This window comes from Spermophilus citellus (genome assembly GCF_964194105.1).
Source record: "Spermophilus citellus genome assembly, chromosome: 1".
Lineage (NCBI taxonomy): Eukaryota > Metazoa > Chordata > Mammalia > Rodentia > Sciuridae > Spermophilus > Spermophilus citellus.
The window spans coordinates 181,801,218-181,819,875 of NC_138182.1; the positions used below are offsets into that span (position 1 = coordinate 181,801,218).

General features: G+C 36.8%; 1 protein-coding gene across 3 annotated transcripts in view; it reads left to right on the forward strand.

The window, feature by feature from the left end:
• The window catches only part of CSNK1A1 (casein kinase 1 alpha 1), a 42,372-nt gene extending 33,464 nt beyond the window's left edge, over positions 1 to 8,908 (forward strand). For 2 of the 3 annotated variants that reach the window (XM_081303393.1, XM_081303395.1), the window contains 2 exons: positions 149 to 297; positions 7,249 to 8,908. In XM_081303393.1, the coding sequence (XP_081159519.1) occupies positions 149 to 297; positions 7,249 to 7,256 (157 nt within the window). In that variant the 3' untranslated portion in view covers positions 7,257 to 8,908. The remainder of the gene's footprint in view (positions 1 to 148; positions 298 to 7,248) is intronic. The other variant, XM_081303394.1, reaches the window with a different exon arrangement.
• Positions 8,909 to 18,658: the final 9,750 nt, after the last annotated feature.

Here is an 18,658-nt window from a genome sequence, read left to right on the forward strand (position 1 = left end):
TTGTGTCCACCGAAAACTAAAAAAAAAAGTTAAAAAAAATAGTAGATCCCCTTGTTTTTTTTTTTAAAAAAAAAAAAGAAAAGAAATATCAAGGGATATTTAACTGGACGTTTACTAATGAGTTAACAAGTGCTTTTATATTTTTTAGGACCCTGAACCACCAATATGACTACACATTTGATTGGACAATGTTAAAGCAAAAAGCAGCACAGCAGGCAGCCTCTTCCAGTGGGCAGGGTCAACAGGCCCAAACCCCCACAGGCAAGCAAACTGACAAAACCAAGAGTAACATGAAAGGTTAGTAGCCAAGAACCAAGTGACGTTACAGGGAAAAAATTGAATACAAAATTGGGTCATTCATTCATTTTAACAGTGTTAGATCAAGGAGGTGGTTTTAAAATACATAAAAATTTGGCTGTATGTTTTTTAAAAAAAGACGTCCTTGGAAAATTTGACTACTAACTTTAAACCCAAATGTCCTTGTTCATATATATGTATATGTATTTGTATATACATATATGTGTGTATATTATTATATCATTTCTCTTGGGATTTTGGGTCATTTTTAACAACTGCATCTTTTTTACTCATTCATTAACTCTTGTCCAAAATAAACATTTGGTGTTGGGAATATGGTATTATCAATCAATCCAAAATCCTAGACCTAACACTTGTTGATTTTTAATAATGAATCTGGTTATCCATGATATTTTGCTTTCTTTCAGACTAACAGTGTTAAGATTTTTTATTTTTGATTTTTTGCATGTTAATGCTTAAAAATGGAAAATTGTGAACATGATCTAATTTCAAGAGGTGAGTCTGGCATTGCCCGCCAAAGTATATATCTTCGCAGGTGCAGAGCATCTCATTTACTCCTAAATGCTCAAGTAACTGCAAAGCTCAACATATCTTTCCTAATCACAAAAATAAATCTCTTAGTTGCTGTTTTACTACAGAAGTTCTTAATTTCAAAATGATTCCTTTGGTTTCGGCTTCAGTTTTTTAAATATTGCAAACATCAGGCTCTAGTGATTTAATATGGAATTGAAGCCTACAGTTAGGCCTTGCAAATTGAACATTACTGGGGCAAATGCCATTGAAATGCCCATCAAATTCCTTTCTTGATCTTAGCGCTTGTAAGGAGTAGAACTGTTAGGGCACAGCTCTCTTTCGAATCACTGTTGCCACACAGTTCAACTCCCACTTTCATGGTTTTTTCTTTTCCCCTTTTTGGGGCTTATCTCCTGTTACCTGCCTACTTTCTGAAAAAGTGGTGGGCAGGTAAGGTTTGTTTTTTCATTTCTAATTATTAAATTTCTGAATGACTGCTCTAGTCTGAATTTACTAGTCTTCATAGATTACTCTTTGGTCTATATTTTCAGTGTTGTATTTAAACAATGTTATAATTTGAAAATAGATTCTAATCTGAGGATGCTTTTCAAGAACTATAATTAACTGATGTCATCTTCATCCCAGCGGCTCATCTATTAGAAGGGAAGTTGAAGCTGGGCATGGTGGTGCATACCTATAATCCCAGCTTCTCAGGTGGCTGAGACAGGAGAATACAAGTTCAAGGCCAACCAGAGCTATTTAATAGCAAGACTCTTAGGTCAAAATACAGTGTTTTAAAAGTGGCTGGGAATGTAGCTCAGTGATAGAGCACTTGCCTAGCATGCGTGAGACTCTGGGTTCAATCCCCAGCCCCCCACCCCCACCCCAAAATGAAGTTAAGGTGCTTCCATCCTGTTTTCTGTATTTGAGAAAAATTCAAAGTTGAAGATTTAATGTACCGGGGTTTTTTAGGTGATTAAATTTAAGATCAGGATGGCAAGTGCACATACTTTCTCATTGCTCTCTGCCTTTGCATCTCAGTTGGGACTTTAGCCTCTTTTGAGTCTTTTGCATAATAAATCATAGGGCCTTGAGCTTCATAATGAAGTAGGTAGCTAGTATCACTGAGAAATTATTCTATTTAGGTAAGACCAAATAGAGTCTCTAAACCAAGCACTTGTTATATGTGACACCAATAGTGTATTTTTCACTTCATTTCATACAAAATGAAGCCATTTCTGCCAAAAGCTAGCTGGGATAATAGATCATCATGAGATACAGTTTTTGGACCCAAAATTAGTTGAAATCTCATCTGACCTAGAACATGTTACTTCAGGCATTCAGCAGACTTCAGAAAGAATTGCTTTATTTGAGCTAGTTTCATTGTTAGTTTATTGTGTCTCTTACTCAATAAATAAGCAGAATTTTTGTCCTGCCTTATCCAGGTCTTAAAGAGGAGAAGTTGGATCAACTGAGTTAGTATGTTTCCTTGAAAAAGAAAAATTGTAATTAAACTTAAGTTTAATCCTTATTTTGTATTGTAGCTATTTTTCATAAAAGAAACAAAATCTTAGAAACATTAACAGCATCATTAGGTATAGTGGTCATACAAATTAATACATAAACATGGACTTGTCAAATTCTGGAAAATCAAAATTTTCAATAAATAATCACATCATTGATTGCTTTCAAAGATCAATTTCTAAGGCCAGGTACAATGGCATACATGCTTATAGAACCAGCTACTAAGGAAGATGAGGCAGGAGGATCATTTGAACCCAAGGTTCAAGGCAGGCTGAACTGTGCAAAATAGAAAGACCCTCATCTCAAAAAAGAAATTTGGATTACTAGGTAATATATTTTGACATTAAACCAAAGATTGATACTAAAACATGCCATTTTACAAACAGCAGAATTTTTTCCTACACTTTTGACTTGGAAACATCTGTATTCTTTTTGTGTATACACCTTGGTTCCCCTAGCAACTCTTATACACCTCCCTCCCATGAAAATAGCTGGCCTACAGGTGACATGAGATCATCTATTGCGTTAACCTCTTCCCTATCACATTATCTAGTTTTATATCATTTTCCCGTGGAATTGTACTTTCATAGATTTGCATTTTAGTGAATTCAATTTTATAAATGAATCTTCAGCAAGTAATTTTCTATTGTAGGAATATATTCCTAGAAAAATTATGGAAAATTCCAACATTCTAGCAATTCACTACAATGTTCAAAGATTCTAACCCTGGCATATCTGCCTATTAGATAGGGTTCACTTGTAACAGCTAAGGTGGACCTATATGAAACAGATGATTATGGTTTTGTTACATCTTTCAAATACTCCATTCCAAACTTACCAAAAAAATCAAGAAACAAGGCTTTTCTCCTAATGATTATTATGATCTTTACTAGTTTTTAAATGGTATAGTGCCACAAAATTATATTTTCTTCATGTGTAAGAGAAAAATACAAATTCATACCTGACTCACTTCAGAATTCATTTTAGTCCCTTTTCTTCAGATGAATGTGATTACCAGAAAAATATTGTTCAGGACATTGAAGAAGTGGTAAAGGAAAGGAAAATATTGTAGGACATTTAAAATCCTGTTAATGCCATTTGTGGGGAGAATTTTCAAAGTATAGAAGGCAAATGTGAATCCTCACATAATTCTACTCTCTATCTTAACTCATCTGCACTGTCCCAACCAAACAGTTTTATCATAGCAATATAAATGGATATCAAAATTGTTGCCACTCAAAGATTAGAAATATTTTCCCATCATGTCAACCTACCCTGTCCATGTTCTTCCTTGAATTACCTTCCAGTGTTTACTGGGCTTTACCTACTGTTTATATGTAGCTTAACTTTTTCTTACTTCACCAATTGCTGCCAAGAACATGGGTGGTCATTCAGCAGTGTAATCCAGATCATAGGGAAAGACCTTGAAATAACCTGGAGAGACTGATCTACTCTAAATACATTCAATCCAAAGAAGTATACCAGAAAACTGCATCTTCTTGCTGAATTCTTAAATTTTTGTCACCTTTTTTCACTGTGGATAGTAAAGCGGGAGAGAAAATAATAACCCAACAGGAAATGAAGATGAGAGTGTTAAGAGCTGGTTTGTGGTGATATGGAACCATGTATCAAGCTTGCTTGCTGGACCTCTCAGACATTAAGTTTGTCAGATTGGATGATACCACAGTTGTCAGAAGACCTAGCACATCAATAGTCCCATGTTATGCCTCAGCAGTATGTAATGCAGACAGACCATCTACCAGTTGGGGAGGATTCACTTATAACAGGTATTTTAAAGTTCAACAACTTCAGAAATCTGTTGCAAAAATAATTTCTATAATAGGGAAGAATTCAGATCAGCCAAATGCAATGGCGCACATTTATAATCCCAGTGGATCGGCTTGGGGGACTGAGGCAGGAGGATTATGAGTTAAAAGCCAGCCTCAGCAAAAGCAAGGCACTATGCAACTCAGACCCTGTCTCTAAATAAAATACAAAATAGGGCTGGGGATGTGGGTCAGTGGTTGAGTGCCCCTGAGTTCAATCCTCAGTACCCCCCCCACACACACACACACAAAAATAAAATAAATAAAAGGGCTGGGGATATAATTAAGTGGTAGAGTTCCACGGGGTTCATCCCCAGTATGGGAGGAAGTTTTGTGCTAAATTTCTAAAGCTAAATTGCTAAATTTCAAAAGCTCCATCACAAATTTATAACTTTTACTCTTAGGAAATTTCTCCTTGAGCTAGTTTCCTGGCTAGCTCAAAAACGGAGACATTTTCAGTGACTTCAACCTGAATTTTAGATTTCAGGTTGAGGGGTAGAATATTCTCATTAGGCAGGCACAATATCAGTCTCTGGTAATTTTAGTGAGTTCGAAGGCTAAGGCAGGAGAATCACAATTTCAAGGCTAGTCCCAGCAACTTAGCAAGACCCTGTCTCGAAGTAAAAAAATGAAAGTCTGGGGTTGTGATTCAGTGGTAAAGCACTCTTGGATTCAATGCACATACACACAAAAATATAGTGCTATATAAACAAAAACTCTTCCATTTGAAGACTTAAATGCAGTTATTAACTCCTGAATGGTCACACTGATCCTCCAACTCTTTATGAACTTTCCCCCCCCCTCTTTTTTAGGACAAAGGGACCCATTCCTCATTTTAACTGATATTACAGTGAACATGTGTTCTTGAACTTTTGGAAACCAAGAGATGCTACCCCATCTGCAAGATAAAAACCAAGGACTAAAACATGCTCAAGAAAGGAATGTTTATTAGTTTGTGAAGTTTGGATGTTGGATCCCTCCTGAATGTTCCTATTGAGGTTTTCCTACTTTAGTAACATCTTAGGACAATTCACTGGAGAAACACTACTCTGTGTGTTGTTCCTACCATTGACCCATATGAAGAGTTAAAGCTCGATCTGGCTGCTGCTATATTCTACCAGGAAGATTATTACATCAGCCTTTAACCAAACCCTAAGCAGTTGTAATCATTTGTTGACCTGGCAATTCTGAACAGATAAAATTCTTATCTAGAGTTTTCCTATTAAAGACAGAGTGTTTTCTTATTTTGACAACATTGCAACTCACATTTCCTTTTTAGTTCATTAGTGACAACAGTTTTCCATTTGTAAAACATTTGGGGGAATAGTCAGTGTAACAATGAAATTAGAAAACCCACAAATTTTAGTAGTTATCTAAATGTTTTGGTTTTTGTTTTTGAATCATGTTTAAGAATAACTGCAGGACCTAAAAACAAATCCTGAATGGGATAGAGGTCATTTCTATTGAGCTAATCCATAGTTCTTAACTTTTGTAGCTTCTTATCTTCAAAATTAGAATTAAGTCACAGAATATGGTTAGATGTTTAGATCTAATTAAGGTTTGATTCATAGTCTTTTAAGTATGTTTACCTTGCTAATCCTATTTAATAGCATGCATCAAACATAATATTTCTCAGTTTCCTTATCCTTCATTTTTGGTTGCTTCCTGTGATCTTGGTACTCAAGCAACAACAACTATTAGTAACTACTCTTTGTAGGAACTATGGAGAGACAAAGAAGTAAAAGAAAGACAAGGAAAGCATCTTTTTCCTCTTGGCTTACCAGATATATTTATCAAATGAATGAAGAAGTTTCCGCCCTCAAATGAAAAAAACTCCTTGATAACAAAAGAATATCTACTAAGAATCAATGTATAAATGTTTAAATGGTAGTTCAAAGAAACAGGCATACTTGCCATAAAAAATAAATGATAGTAATTTTATTTATCTCCTATAACCCAGTGGAGGTGGACTTGACAAATATAAGAGAAGATGAGCAGTTTGTGATGGACAGAAACATGGTCACCTGTCAGGTCATTTTAAAGGCTTAGAAGCGGGTAGGCAAAGGACAAAGTGTGGCTATAAGTGAGAGGAGAAAGTGCTTATGTGGGAGTTTCATGTTTAAGAGAAAGCATATATCTTCTTTGCCTTAAACCATAGATAAAGCCTATTATGAAGAAACCCCAAGGGTTGGTATCTCCTTTGAGGGGAAGATGGAAATGGGTTCAGAAGAGAGAAATTGAGAAGTAAATGAAGTGGCCCCTCCCCAAATTGGCTTGTTTACATTTTTCATATCAGTGATGAAATCATCTTTTTTGTTTGTTTTTCTTGTCCTAAGGAATCATATCCAGAACTTCAGGAATGCTAGGCAAATGTTCTATCACAGAGCTGTACGCCCCTGGCCATGAAATCATTTTTTCAATACAATGTGAAAATAAAGTTTTAAAGATCTATGTAAGGTTTCTGTATAGAAATCTTAGGTCTGTTCAGTGGAACAACTCAAATAATTACACCTGTATACATATTATTAGAGAGACCCTGTGCCCATCTCAAAAAATATATATGAAAAGAATGTATCTTAGTAGCAGAGCGCCTCAGGGTTAAACCCCCAGAACCCCACCCCCAAAAAACATTGTTGTACCTGGTTCATTCCTTATTCATATTAGAAATAATGTATACAAAAATTCATGCTCATAATATGATTAAAACTATTCTGTCTAGTTGTTGAGGCAAGGGAACCTATTTTTTATTCAACAAATTTTTGAAAACAAAAATATGTTGTTAGGTACCAAAGAGTGAACTGAACATGCTTATTTAAATAACAAGTATTTCTCTAATACACCATACCTTCCTAGTTATCCATATCAGAAAATTTTACTTAGAGAGTCATGGGTTTTTTATTTTAAAAATTGAGCCTAGTGATTTTCAAATAGATAAAAATAGCATGAACCACTATAAAGTGATTACTGTCCCAGTTCCCTGTAATTCCTCTATTTGGGGTATAGTTTCAAATTTATTATAGCTTGAAATTTTAACATTCTTTTTTCTGTTTTGATTTTTTTTAAATAGGTTTCTAAGCATGAATTGAAGAACAGAAGAAGCAGAGCAGATGATTGGAGCAGCATTTGTTTCTCCCCAAATCTAGAAATTTTAGTTCATATGTACACTAGCCAGTGGTTGTGGACAACCATTTACTTGGTGTAAAGAACTTAATTTCAGTATAAACTGGCTCTGGGCAGCATTGTTGATGCTGTATCATGAGTTGTAGCCGCTGTAATTGTGAATATTAACTGAGATAGTGAAACATGGTGTCCGGTTTTCTATTAATTTTTTTCAAGTGGAAAAGTTAACTAAATGGTTGACACTCAAATTGGTGGAGAAATTGTGCATATGCCAATTTTTTGTTAAAACCTTTCATTTTGAACTATACTGCTTTGAGATTTCATTTCAGAAGAACGGCATGAACAGTCTTCAGCCACAGTTGTGATGGTTGTAAATGCTCACAATTGTGCATTCTTAGGGTTTTTCCACCCCTGGGGTTTGCAAGTTGTTCACTTAAAACATTCTTTAAATGGTTGGCTTCTTGTTTGCAAGCCACCTGATATGGTAGCAACCAAAGATTCCAGTGTTTGAGCATATGAAAGACTCTGCCTGCTTACTGTGCTAGAAATAACAGCATCTAAAGTGAAGACTTAAGAAAAACTTAGTGACTACTAGATTATCCTTAGGACTCTGCATTAACTCTGTAATGTTCTTGGTATTAAAAAAAAGCATATTTGTCACAGAAATTTAGTTAACATCTTACAACTGAACATGTATGTATGTTGCTTAGATAAATGTAATCACTGTAAACATCTATATGATCTGGGATTTTGTTTTTATTTTGAAATGGGAGCTTTTTTGTTTACAAGTTCATTAAAAACTAAAAATTGTTTCTGTAAGGAAATGAGGTTTTTTTTTTTAAACAACAAAATGCCTTGCTGACTCACTATGAAATAAAAATCTCCCCAATTTTTTGATAGACTACTTTAAGCCATTTGTTACATGATATTCCTTTGCAAGTCTATTAAGATATAGTGTTATAAATTCTCATTTTTTTTTCCTTTTTTTCTTTTTCTTTTTTTTTTTTTTTTTTTTTTTTCTCCTTTTGGTCTGAAGGGAAAGGCATTCTTTCACTTTTTCTTTTTTTAATGACTTGCAGGCACAATACCTAGTACTGCAGCTGCCAGAACTTGGCATTGTAACTCCTGCTGCCACTAACTAACAGCTTGACTGATTCTGAGTAAGAATGAAAGCATTAAAGGGTTTGACTACAAGATGTTTTTATTTAAAATACTTGTGAAATGATTATAAGCAGTTGATTCTAAACCTTGGAACAGAGTTGGACTATGTGAAGTGCTTGTTGACCCCTCTATCTAGCCACTCCCCTCTGCTTCTATAGGTTACCTGTGTGCGTGCGCTTTCTTTCAGTCTTATTTGCGCGCTTTTCTCTTTTTCTCTGACCCAAGAGAAAGGAAACTTACCGATGATAATTCTTTAGTGTAATTTATTCCTTTATAGCATGTCAGGATAAATTAAAAGTACATTTGTCTGAAAAAAAATGCTGCCGGGAGCCTATTGTGTACATGTAGGTGTTTTGTGAAATAACCTTGAAATTGTAAATCGACGTGTGTGGTCAGATTGTGTCAAGTTTAATTTCTTTGGTATTTTTTTTTCCTTTTTTTTTTTTTATTTGAAAATACTTTAGCAATAATTAATTCCATGTTTGCCACATTCTGCCATTAAGGGTTGTTAGTTGCATAGTATTGAAGAAATCTTAGTAAGTCTGAAGTTTTGGGGTAGGTAGCTTCTTTGTTTCTTTTCTAAACACCCTGTCAGTTAAGGTATTTGTTTCTTGACTAATAAACCCTTTGATACTTTTAGCCAGAAATCAGTCTCATAAAGCTATTTTTGAGTATAGTTTGTGTAAAATAAAACTATTTAGCTTTGGTAATAAATTTTCCAAGCTGAACTCCCTCTAGCAAGATATTTTCAGTGCTTTTATTTACTATGCACTTAGACTATGCACTTTTTCTGAAATATTTTTGTAACACTTTTTTGTATTTTTGCCATTTGAAAAGGTTGTGGTGTAGTTGGTCTGTAATTAAGTTGCAGATTTAAAACTGCTGTTAGCTTTGTAAATCAAAATATAGGTGTTTTGTCTAGTATATTTTCATTCCATCTACAGCTGGAGCTGGAATCCCATTGATCTTCTAGCTACCATTCATTTCCTTCACAGTTCACAAAAGAAGAATGTGAAATTCAGTGAATGCTGTTACTAATCCTGTCGGGAGATGAATCTCATTTCACCAAAATTAAATTATGGTTTTCCACTAAAATGATGATGCAAGTTGAAGACACATCACTCTGAAATTGGAAGACCTCACCACTTAAGGCTGCACAGTGGCTTACTCAGCTGAACTCTAGGTTATTCCTCTTTATTTTGTTCACTCATTGGGGGGTGCAGGGTTTTTTTTTTTGTTTGTTTGTTTTTGTTTTTTGTTTTTTAATGTTGGGAGATGGCCATTCTAACTACTGTTGAATGTCTGTTTTGGGAACGTATAACAAGAAAATAAAAAAAGTATATATGAAGGGAGAGACTGGTTATATCCTCCCATATGGTTGTGCTTATGCTCTTATGGCCTATATATTCAGGTTTGCATTTACTATAATTTCCCATCAAGACATTTTTATGAGATTTTTCTATTTCTACTAGTCCTTACAATACTAGTAGAATTAAATGTTAAATGTTTTGAGCAGAGCATACTGTAATAAATTATAACAATTCCATTATAATAAAATTATCAAACAGATTTTAGAATCCAAGCCAATGAGCTAGTCTCCCTAGTCTGCTGAGATATCTACTATATTGATACCTTGAACATCAAGTTTAATTGGCCTTGGTCGTAATGCCTATATTCCCTGCTACTTGTGAGCCTGAGACAGGAAGAACACAAGTTGCAGGCCAACCTGGAAAATTTTAGAAGTCCCCATCTCCAAAAAAGAGGCAGCCTGAGCGTGTAACTCAGTGTTGCAGCACCCCTGGGTTCAATCCACAATACTTCAGGTGAAAAAATTAGTTTCTTGTAGCTCTTAACTGGAGCAAATCATAGGTATTCCTTAAAAAGGGCTGACCTAAACAACATTAGCTCAGCTGAAAATTCAGCACTTAGGTGTAGCTCAGTCTGTGACATCACTTTTGCTAGTCAGGGACAATTTTGTTTAGTGGCATATGGATTGTTTGCAGTACTAGGGATTGAACCTGGAGGCGCTCAATCACTTCACTCCCTCCCAGTCCTTTTTATTTTTTTGAGAGGTTCTCCTTAAAGTAGTCCAGGCTGGCCAGCCCTAGTCACTGGTATTACAGGGGTGTGCCATTACACCAGGCCAATTCAATTATTTCCAAGCCAAAGTGGTATTTGGCGTTGTTTTTTTTTTTTTTTTTTTTTTTTTTTTTGCCCATTTTCAAACAGTGATAACCCTATGACCATGATGTGAGGGAAAATATGATAAAGAAATACAAACTGGGCACCTTGGTTCATGCCTCTAAACCCAGCAACTTCAGAGACTGAGGCAGGAGGATTCCAAGTTTGAGGCCAGCCTCAATAATTCAGTGAAGCACTAAGCAACTTAGTGAAACCTCGCCTCATAAAGGGCTGGGGATGTGCCTCATGGTAGCGTGCCCCTGGGTTCAATCCCCAGTACCAAAAATATATATTTGAGATATGATTTTACTGAGTTGTCCAACCTTGGACTTGTGTCCTACTTTAGTCATTCCTAATCACTGACATTACAGGTATGCATCACTATTCCTGGCCTCTTCTAAAATAGTTTTAATATACTTTTTATATATCCAAAAATGGTTATAAACCAAATGTGAGTTGATCTAAACAGACTATAAATTCTTGTTCTAATCATGTTGCATTGTTGAAGTATGGTGATTTTGTTTTCTGAAATGATTTAGTAGACCAGTTTTCAGGACATTTAAAAATGGAGCGTCAGGCACAGTAGCGAACACCTGTAATCCCAGCAACTTGGGAGGCTGAGGCAGGAGGATTGCAGGTCTGACAACAGCCTCAGCAATTCAGTGATGCCCTGAGCAACGTAGTAAGACCCTATCTCAAAAAGGGCTAGGGATGTAGCTCAGTGGTTAAGTGCCCTTGGATTAAATCCCCCTTATGGGGAATGAAAATGTCCAGCAATGGCCAAGCTGTTAGAGTAACTAGCTGTCCCAGGCTGAAGTATTAAGGGAAAGTATCTGATTTGGGGGCATGGGCAGAGATAAAAAGATGAACCTGGAACTGCCAGAAAAGATATCCCTAAATTTGGTAGATAACGTGTTTAAAGGATAAAGGGTTCACAGTAGCCAAGTCTAATTTTAACTCATTTTAATCTTTCTGTACCAGTGATTGAACCCAGAGGTACTTAACCACTGAGCTATGTCCTAGCCCTTTTGTGTGTTTTGAGGCAAGGTCTCACCAAGTTGCCTCAGGCTGGTCTTGAACTTATGATTCTCCTGTCTCAGCCTCCAGAGAGAAAACTTCTTGAACAATAATGTCAGCTAATAAAGTTGCAAAATGCATTAGAAAAATCAATTTGCCAACTGAAGTTTTTAGAGTTCTCATATGCAACATCTCTTAAGCTTCTTATTTCCATGAGCAATGTTTGCAAAAAGTGTGGGATATCTAGGGTGAAGCATCTCTGTAAGCTTTGTAGAACCATGACTTCAACCTGATTCCCTTTAGCTTTCATAGTGTTAAGCCATGCTGTTCTTTGTTGCCCTTTTAAACTAAGATAGGTAATATTAGCAATTATTTCTTGAATACCTTGAAACAGGCACTGTTATAGTGCTTCGTATATATTGACATGTCTGATTTTCGTTTTTTTATAAAGTAGATCCTCTTCCATATTATATATGAGGATACCAAGGTATAAAAGTGAAAAAAGTAGTTGCACTCAGATTCCTAAGATCTTAACTTCCCATTTATGGATGTGTGTGCTGGGGATTGAACCCAGGAACACCTTAATCACTAAGTTATATCTCCATCTCTTCTGATTGATTGATTGATTTTTTATTTATTTATTTTTTTTGGTCTTGAGACATTTCCTCCTGTACCAGCCTCCCAAATCACTGGGATTACAGGTGTGTGCCACTGCATCTGACTTTAAATAGTTTATATCGTACATCAAATATAAGTATGTGTCAAATAGAATGGCAGCCCAATTTGAATCAAAATTTTTTTAAAGGCTGGAAAACAAGTAATATTTCACTCAATGTAGTTATTTTTATCATAGATGTGTTACGTAGTCTTCATTATCTAAAGTGAGAGCCATTAGTAGAGTGTGTGCTTAGCATGTGCAGGGGCCTAGGTTCTATCTCCAACACAGATCACTTAGGTTGTCCATGGGACCTGCTTAATTCAGGTCTAAAAGTTTGAGGATTAGAAAAATATGACTGACTGTTCATACACATACCACACAGTTAAATTATTGGGGCAGACCCTATCTGTAATAAGCAAATGGCCAAACTACATAAATAATTAAATATTGAGCATTTTTTAATCTGTATGATCCAGGCACTTGAAATCGTCAAGGGTAATCAGTCCCTGCCCTCTACCCACACCCAGAAAATAAAAAGCAGTTTTAAAGGGGTTTAAGTACCAAGTTTGAAGTGACTTAGTTGTTTGTAGCATTTGATGTATGTCTACTTAGAGAATATAAATTTGCTTTATTGTAACTTTACTGTATAATCATTAATTATTCGATATATTCATGAGACAGAAACAGTCTCCTACATGCAAAAAGCTGCTGTGTTTGGGGACTGAGGTAAGTAGAGAGGAATGTGAACAGTTAGAATAATTGGATACAGAAGGATGTAGGCCACTGAATGAGGGAATGGCTTCAGGAGGAGGTTGTGGAGGTGTGACATTGCCATGTATACTGTGAAAGAATTGTATATATTCTGCAAGGTTATGCTGTTGACTTGGTTCTTTGGCCTTCAGACAGCAAAGGTTGGCTGTTCTAAGTCTACCCTTCATCCACCCACTAAACTAAGTACTTGACATCCTCAAAAGACCTATAATCCATTAGAGGGACAAGTCAGGCTTTCTATTAATTTATTCACTGACCTGTTCAGTCATTTCATGGCTCATTAATAGAATTTAGAATCAAATACAAGTTCACTGAGTCTTGCAGATCTGTTGAAAGTGAAACCCAGAAAGATGTACGCAAGTGCTCAGGTTCCCCAACCAAGACTACAATTAAGGCCAGTTGCCTTTAATCCCAGTGACTCAAGGCTGAGGCAGGAGGGTCACAAGTTTGATGCCAGCATCAACAATTTGGGGAGATGCTAGCAAAAAAAAAAAAAAAAAACTGGGAGAGTAACTCAGTGGTGACGTGCCTTTAGGTTCAAACCCCAAATATTTTAAGTACCTCCTAGTGACACCATTAAACCAAAACAATTTTTTTTTCTAGGATTGAACTCTACCAGTGAGCTGCATCCCAGCCCTTCTTATTTGGAGACAGGGTTTTACTAAGTTGTCCAACCTGTTCTGGAACTCAAAATATACCTCAGTCAGAGTAGCAGATATTATAGGCATGTTTCCATGATTGGCAGCCAGAGCAATTTTATATCAGCCCAACCTTTACCTAGTCACTAGTACCTTATTTATGTGTTGAGTAAATAGAAAAAGAAAAGTAAAAGGTCAGGTTTTGGTTTTTGTGGTGCTGGGCATTGAACCCAGGGTCTTGCATATGCTAGGCAAATTCTCTATCACTGTGCCACTCCCCAGCCCAAATGTCAGCCTTTTTGCTATTAACAGTCTTTTATAAAAATTAAAATTTATTTCTTTTGGGGGGTATGTACCTGAGATTGAGGCTAGGGGCACGTTACCACTGAGCCACATCCCTAGCCCTTATTTTAAGGAAAGGGTCTTGCTAAGTTAGTTAGGGCCTCAGTAAATTTCTGAGGCTGGCTTTGAACTTACTATCCTCCTGCCTCAGCTTCCCAAGTCTCTAGGATTACTATGCCTGGCAAAATTTGATTCTTTTAAATCAGATTAAAACTACTGACCAAGTTAGTATTGGACAGATTCAAGGTAATATTATCTGTCTCATGATCAGGAATGAAAACAGGATTTGCATGCCACTGCATGAAACCAAATTTTGATGAAGTTATTTTTGCTCAAACAAGTATGTACACAGCGAGGATTTTTTTCCCCTTAGTTTTAAGTTCTAGAGTACAATATCTTTCCCCTCCCCCTCCTCTCTTTCTTTACTTTTGGTGCTGGGGATCAAACCCAGGGCTTCATACATGATAGACAAGTGGTGTACCACTGAACTACACCACCATCTCTTAGAGTCTGATTTTTTTTTATAGTCTGTAACTTCTAAACAGGGTATCTTAGTTGTTTTTTTTTAAGTAGCCTTTTTCTCAACATTACCATATTAAGTCTGCAATATTACTGATTCAAAGAAGGAAAAGAGTTTGAATAACTGTTGGAAACAATTGCTGTGGATTTTAGGCAGCCAGCCATTGGTTCTGTATGCCAGTGGATGATAAAGTGCTGTTAGATATTTAGAATTGAAAGAAAGAAGGGAGGACATGGGTATTTTTAGAAACTGCTCATTAACGGATGCTAAGTAAATATCAAAAACTTACTTGCACTCTGCTAACATGTGACTCCATTAAAAGTGTAAGGTTTGGTCTAGATTGAGATAGTAAAACAAATTAGCCTTTTGTGGGTGTGCTACCAGAAAAATTGAAATATTCTAGACAATTTTAGTTTCATTGACCAGGGTCTCACTGAGTTGCTTAGCACCTTCTTTTGCTGAGGTGCCTTTGAACTTGCTATCCTCCTTCCTCAGCTTCCTGAGCTGCTGGGATTACAAGCGTGCACCACAGTGCCCATTTTTATTTTACTTTGAGACAGGATCTCACTAGTGGCTGAGGCTAGTCTTGAACTTGTTATATTTCTGCTTTGGCCTCTCAAGTCTGGGATTGTAGGCATGCACCACTGTGCCCAGCTCTTTTATTTTTATATATTTTTTTGAGACAGTTGCATTATGTTACTCAAGCTGTCCAATTCCTGGATTCAAGCAATCTTCCTGCCTCACCCTTCTAAGTAACTGGCACTACAGCTATCTACCACCACATCTGGCTAATTTTTTTCCCCAGCAAAAATGCAAATTCTACACAAACAGTAATAGAGACTGATTTTACTCATTAATGAGCAATTAATTAAAGAGGAGGATTTTTTTAGTCTGAGTTCCAATTCTCCTTCGGAATTAAGAGGTGACACTTCACTCAAAGTGTGTGTGTGTGTACACAGTATGTGTACACACATATAGACACATGTATATAGGTATGGTTTTGTTTTGTTTTTTGGTAATGGAATTGAACCCGGGGTGCTTTACCATTGTAGTGTATCCCTAGCCCTTTTAAATTTTGAAGCAGTGTCTTGCTCAGTTGCTGGGGTTAGCCTCAAACCCCAATCCTCCTGCCTCAGTCTCCCAAATCACTGGGATTACAAACATGCTCCCATGCCCAGCTTCAGAGGTGACATTTCATATTGGTTTGTTTGCAATATGGAATGTTACCAAAATTTGTGTAACACTAGTGGAACAGATGGAGACTAGAGAAGTTCTCTGAATTGCATCAGAGAGAATGAGTAAGATTTCACCAGGCAGTAGATATTTTTATAATCATCTTAAGGAAACTAATCTTGGAGTAATGGTAGCAAAACACTCCCACGGATAATTTCTGCCAGCAGAGTACGTTCCTTTAAAAAAGAGCCAAGTAAGAGCATGGGAGGTTAAGTACTGGAGGTTCTTTGTTAATTACTCAGTCATGTATAAATTTTATCAAAAGTTGTTATGTGGAAGTACATAGAATAAGAGGAAAATCACCAACTAGCAGTGTCCCCTATTCAGTAAGTTTTACTGACCTATAAATCGTTGCATCACTCTCAAGAACATGGAAAGAAAAACAGATCATAAATGACTGTGTTAGGGGCAGAGAAGGATGATACAATGTGGGAAAAAATACAAACAGCAAATATAAGCACAGCATTAGGAAAATGGGAGTAAAATGGTATGGTTTTCTGAACAGGTAACAGTCTCAAAGTTAGAAAATTGATGGGATGCCTGCCTTGGTGGTGCACACCTGTAATCTTAGTGGCTCAGGAAGCTGAAGCAGGAGGATTACAAGTTTGAGACCAGTCGCAGCAATTTAGAACTTAAGCAATTTAGTGCGACCCTGTCTCAAAAACTAAAAAGGGCTGGAATGTGGCTCAGTGATTAAGCGCCAGTGGATTCAGTCATTGGTACAAAAACAACAACCAAATAAATAATGGAGTTCTTTCTCATCCTCTCTAACTCTGACCCTCTAAAATATCCCATGTGTGGTACTAACAACCTCAAAAACTGGTGGTGATGATTCATTGGGTTCCATTACATATTAAAGCTTTGGATTTTAGGGCTGATAATTTGTCCCTGTGGGATTAATATAATTTAAGGTCTTTTAAAATGCCACTTGTCTTTTCTATCCTTAGAGGAAAATGTGCTGTATTTATAATGATTTCACAAAGGAAAGTTACATTAATTTTACTCTTGAGTGAAAGCCAGAGCTTTTTATAAAGCCACATTCAAATATGCATTGTCACCATGAGAACATTAAGCCTAATAGGGTGATTCTGCTTGCAAGATCTGGAGATACCCCACTCTGTGCTTGTCTCAGAGTGTACTTATAAAAGGTACTTATGTATGAGTGGGTAAAGACAGAGTGATACATGAGAAAAAAGTAGCAATGTATGGAGAGTAAACAGTAAGACCACTGAATCTTTTTTTTTTTTTTTTTTTTTTTTGAGGGGAGGGAGGGAGTACTGATGATTTAACCCAAAGACACTTAACCACTAAGGTATGTCTTTGTTGAGACAGGGTCTCACTAAGTTGCTGAGGCTGGCCTCAAACTTAGAATCCTCCAGCCTCAGCCTCCTGAGTCTCTGCGATTACAGGCATGCACCACCATGCCCTGATAACCATTGAATCTTGAATCTCTGATGCTCTTTTGGACAATATCCTGTTCAATGACACAGAGCTGATTAGTGGCAGAGCTAGAAAGAAACCCCTGGCACCCTTTTGCCACTAAACTGCTACTCTAGGCACAGAACAGTGGTTTTATTGAGCAAGGTTCCAAGACTAGCAGCATCAGCATTAGCTGGGAATTTGTTAGAAAAGCAAATTTTCATGCTCTGCCTCATACCCAGCTGATTTTCATGATAAAGTTTGTAAACCACTGGCAAAAGGGAATAAGGGCAAGTGTGGTGATGTATGCCTTATAATCCGAGCAACGGGAGGCTGAGGCAGGAAGATCACAAATTCGAGGCCAGCCTCTGCAATTTAGCGAAAAACTCTGTCTCAAAAATTAAAGGGCTGGGGATTAGCCTACAGGTAGAGTGGTCCTCACGAGGTTCAAACTCCAGTACTCACAAAAGAAAAAAAGAAGGCCTGCTGAGCCTGTGACACACACTAATAATCCCAGCAATTTGGGAGGCCGAGGCAGGAGGATTCCAAGTTCAAGGCTGTCCAGGACAATTTAGTGGGACTGTCTCAAAAAGATTTTTAAGAGGACTGGGGATATACTTCAGTGGCAAAATGTCCCTTGGTTCAATCCCCAGTCCTGGAAAGAGAATGAAACCAAATGGGTGGCAGGATGAACTGGGAAGGAGCTAAGACAAAACCTGTGCTCTTTCAGTTTCCTCATTTGGGTTTTTTTACTTTCTTTTCTTTTCTTTTTTTTTTTTTTTAATACTGGGGTTTGAACATAGGGGCACTTAACCACTGAGCCATATCCCCAGCGCTTTTTTTTTTTTTTTTTGAGATGGGCTCACTAAGTTGCTGAGACTGGCCTTTAATATTTATTTTTTAGTTTTCGGCGGACACAACATCTTTGTATGCGGTGCCGAGGGTTGAACCTGAGCCACATGCACGCCAGGCGAGCGCACTACCACTTGAGCTACATCCCCAGCCCAACTGTTTTCAACAATTTTTTGTTGGTTTATTAATAATTACACATAATGGATCCATTTTTACTATTCACACATGCACATTATATTTTGGCCACTTTCTTTCCCCAATACCTCTTCTTTTCCTTCCTCCCTGCCCTTAGTCCTTCTTCCTCTATGCCACTGGTCTCCTTTCTGTTTTCATAAGATCGCCCTCACTTTTCCTTTTTTCTTTCTAGCTAGTGCCCTCATTTTAAATATTTTCTTTCTTTCTTTTTTTTTTTTTTTTTTTTTTTTTTTTTTTTTTTGTATTTATTTATTTGGTGGGGGAGAGGGGCAGGGATTAAACCCTCACTGAGTTGCTTAGGGTTGGCCTGCCCTTTCAAGCCACTGGGATTACAGACATGTACCACCACTCCTGGCTTTTTTAATTTAAA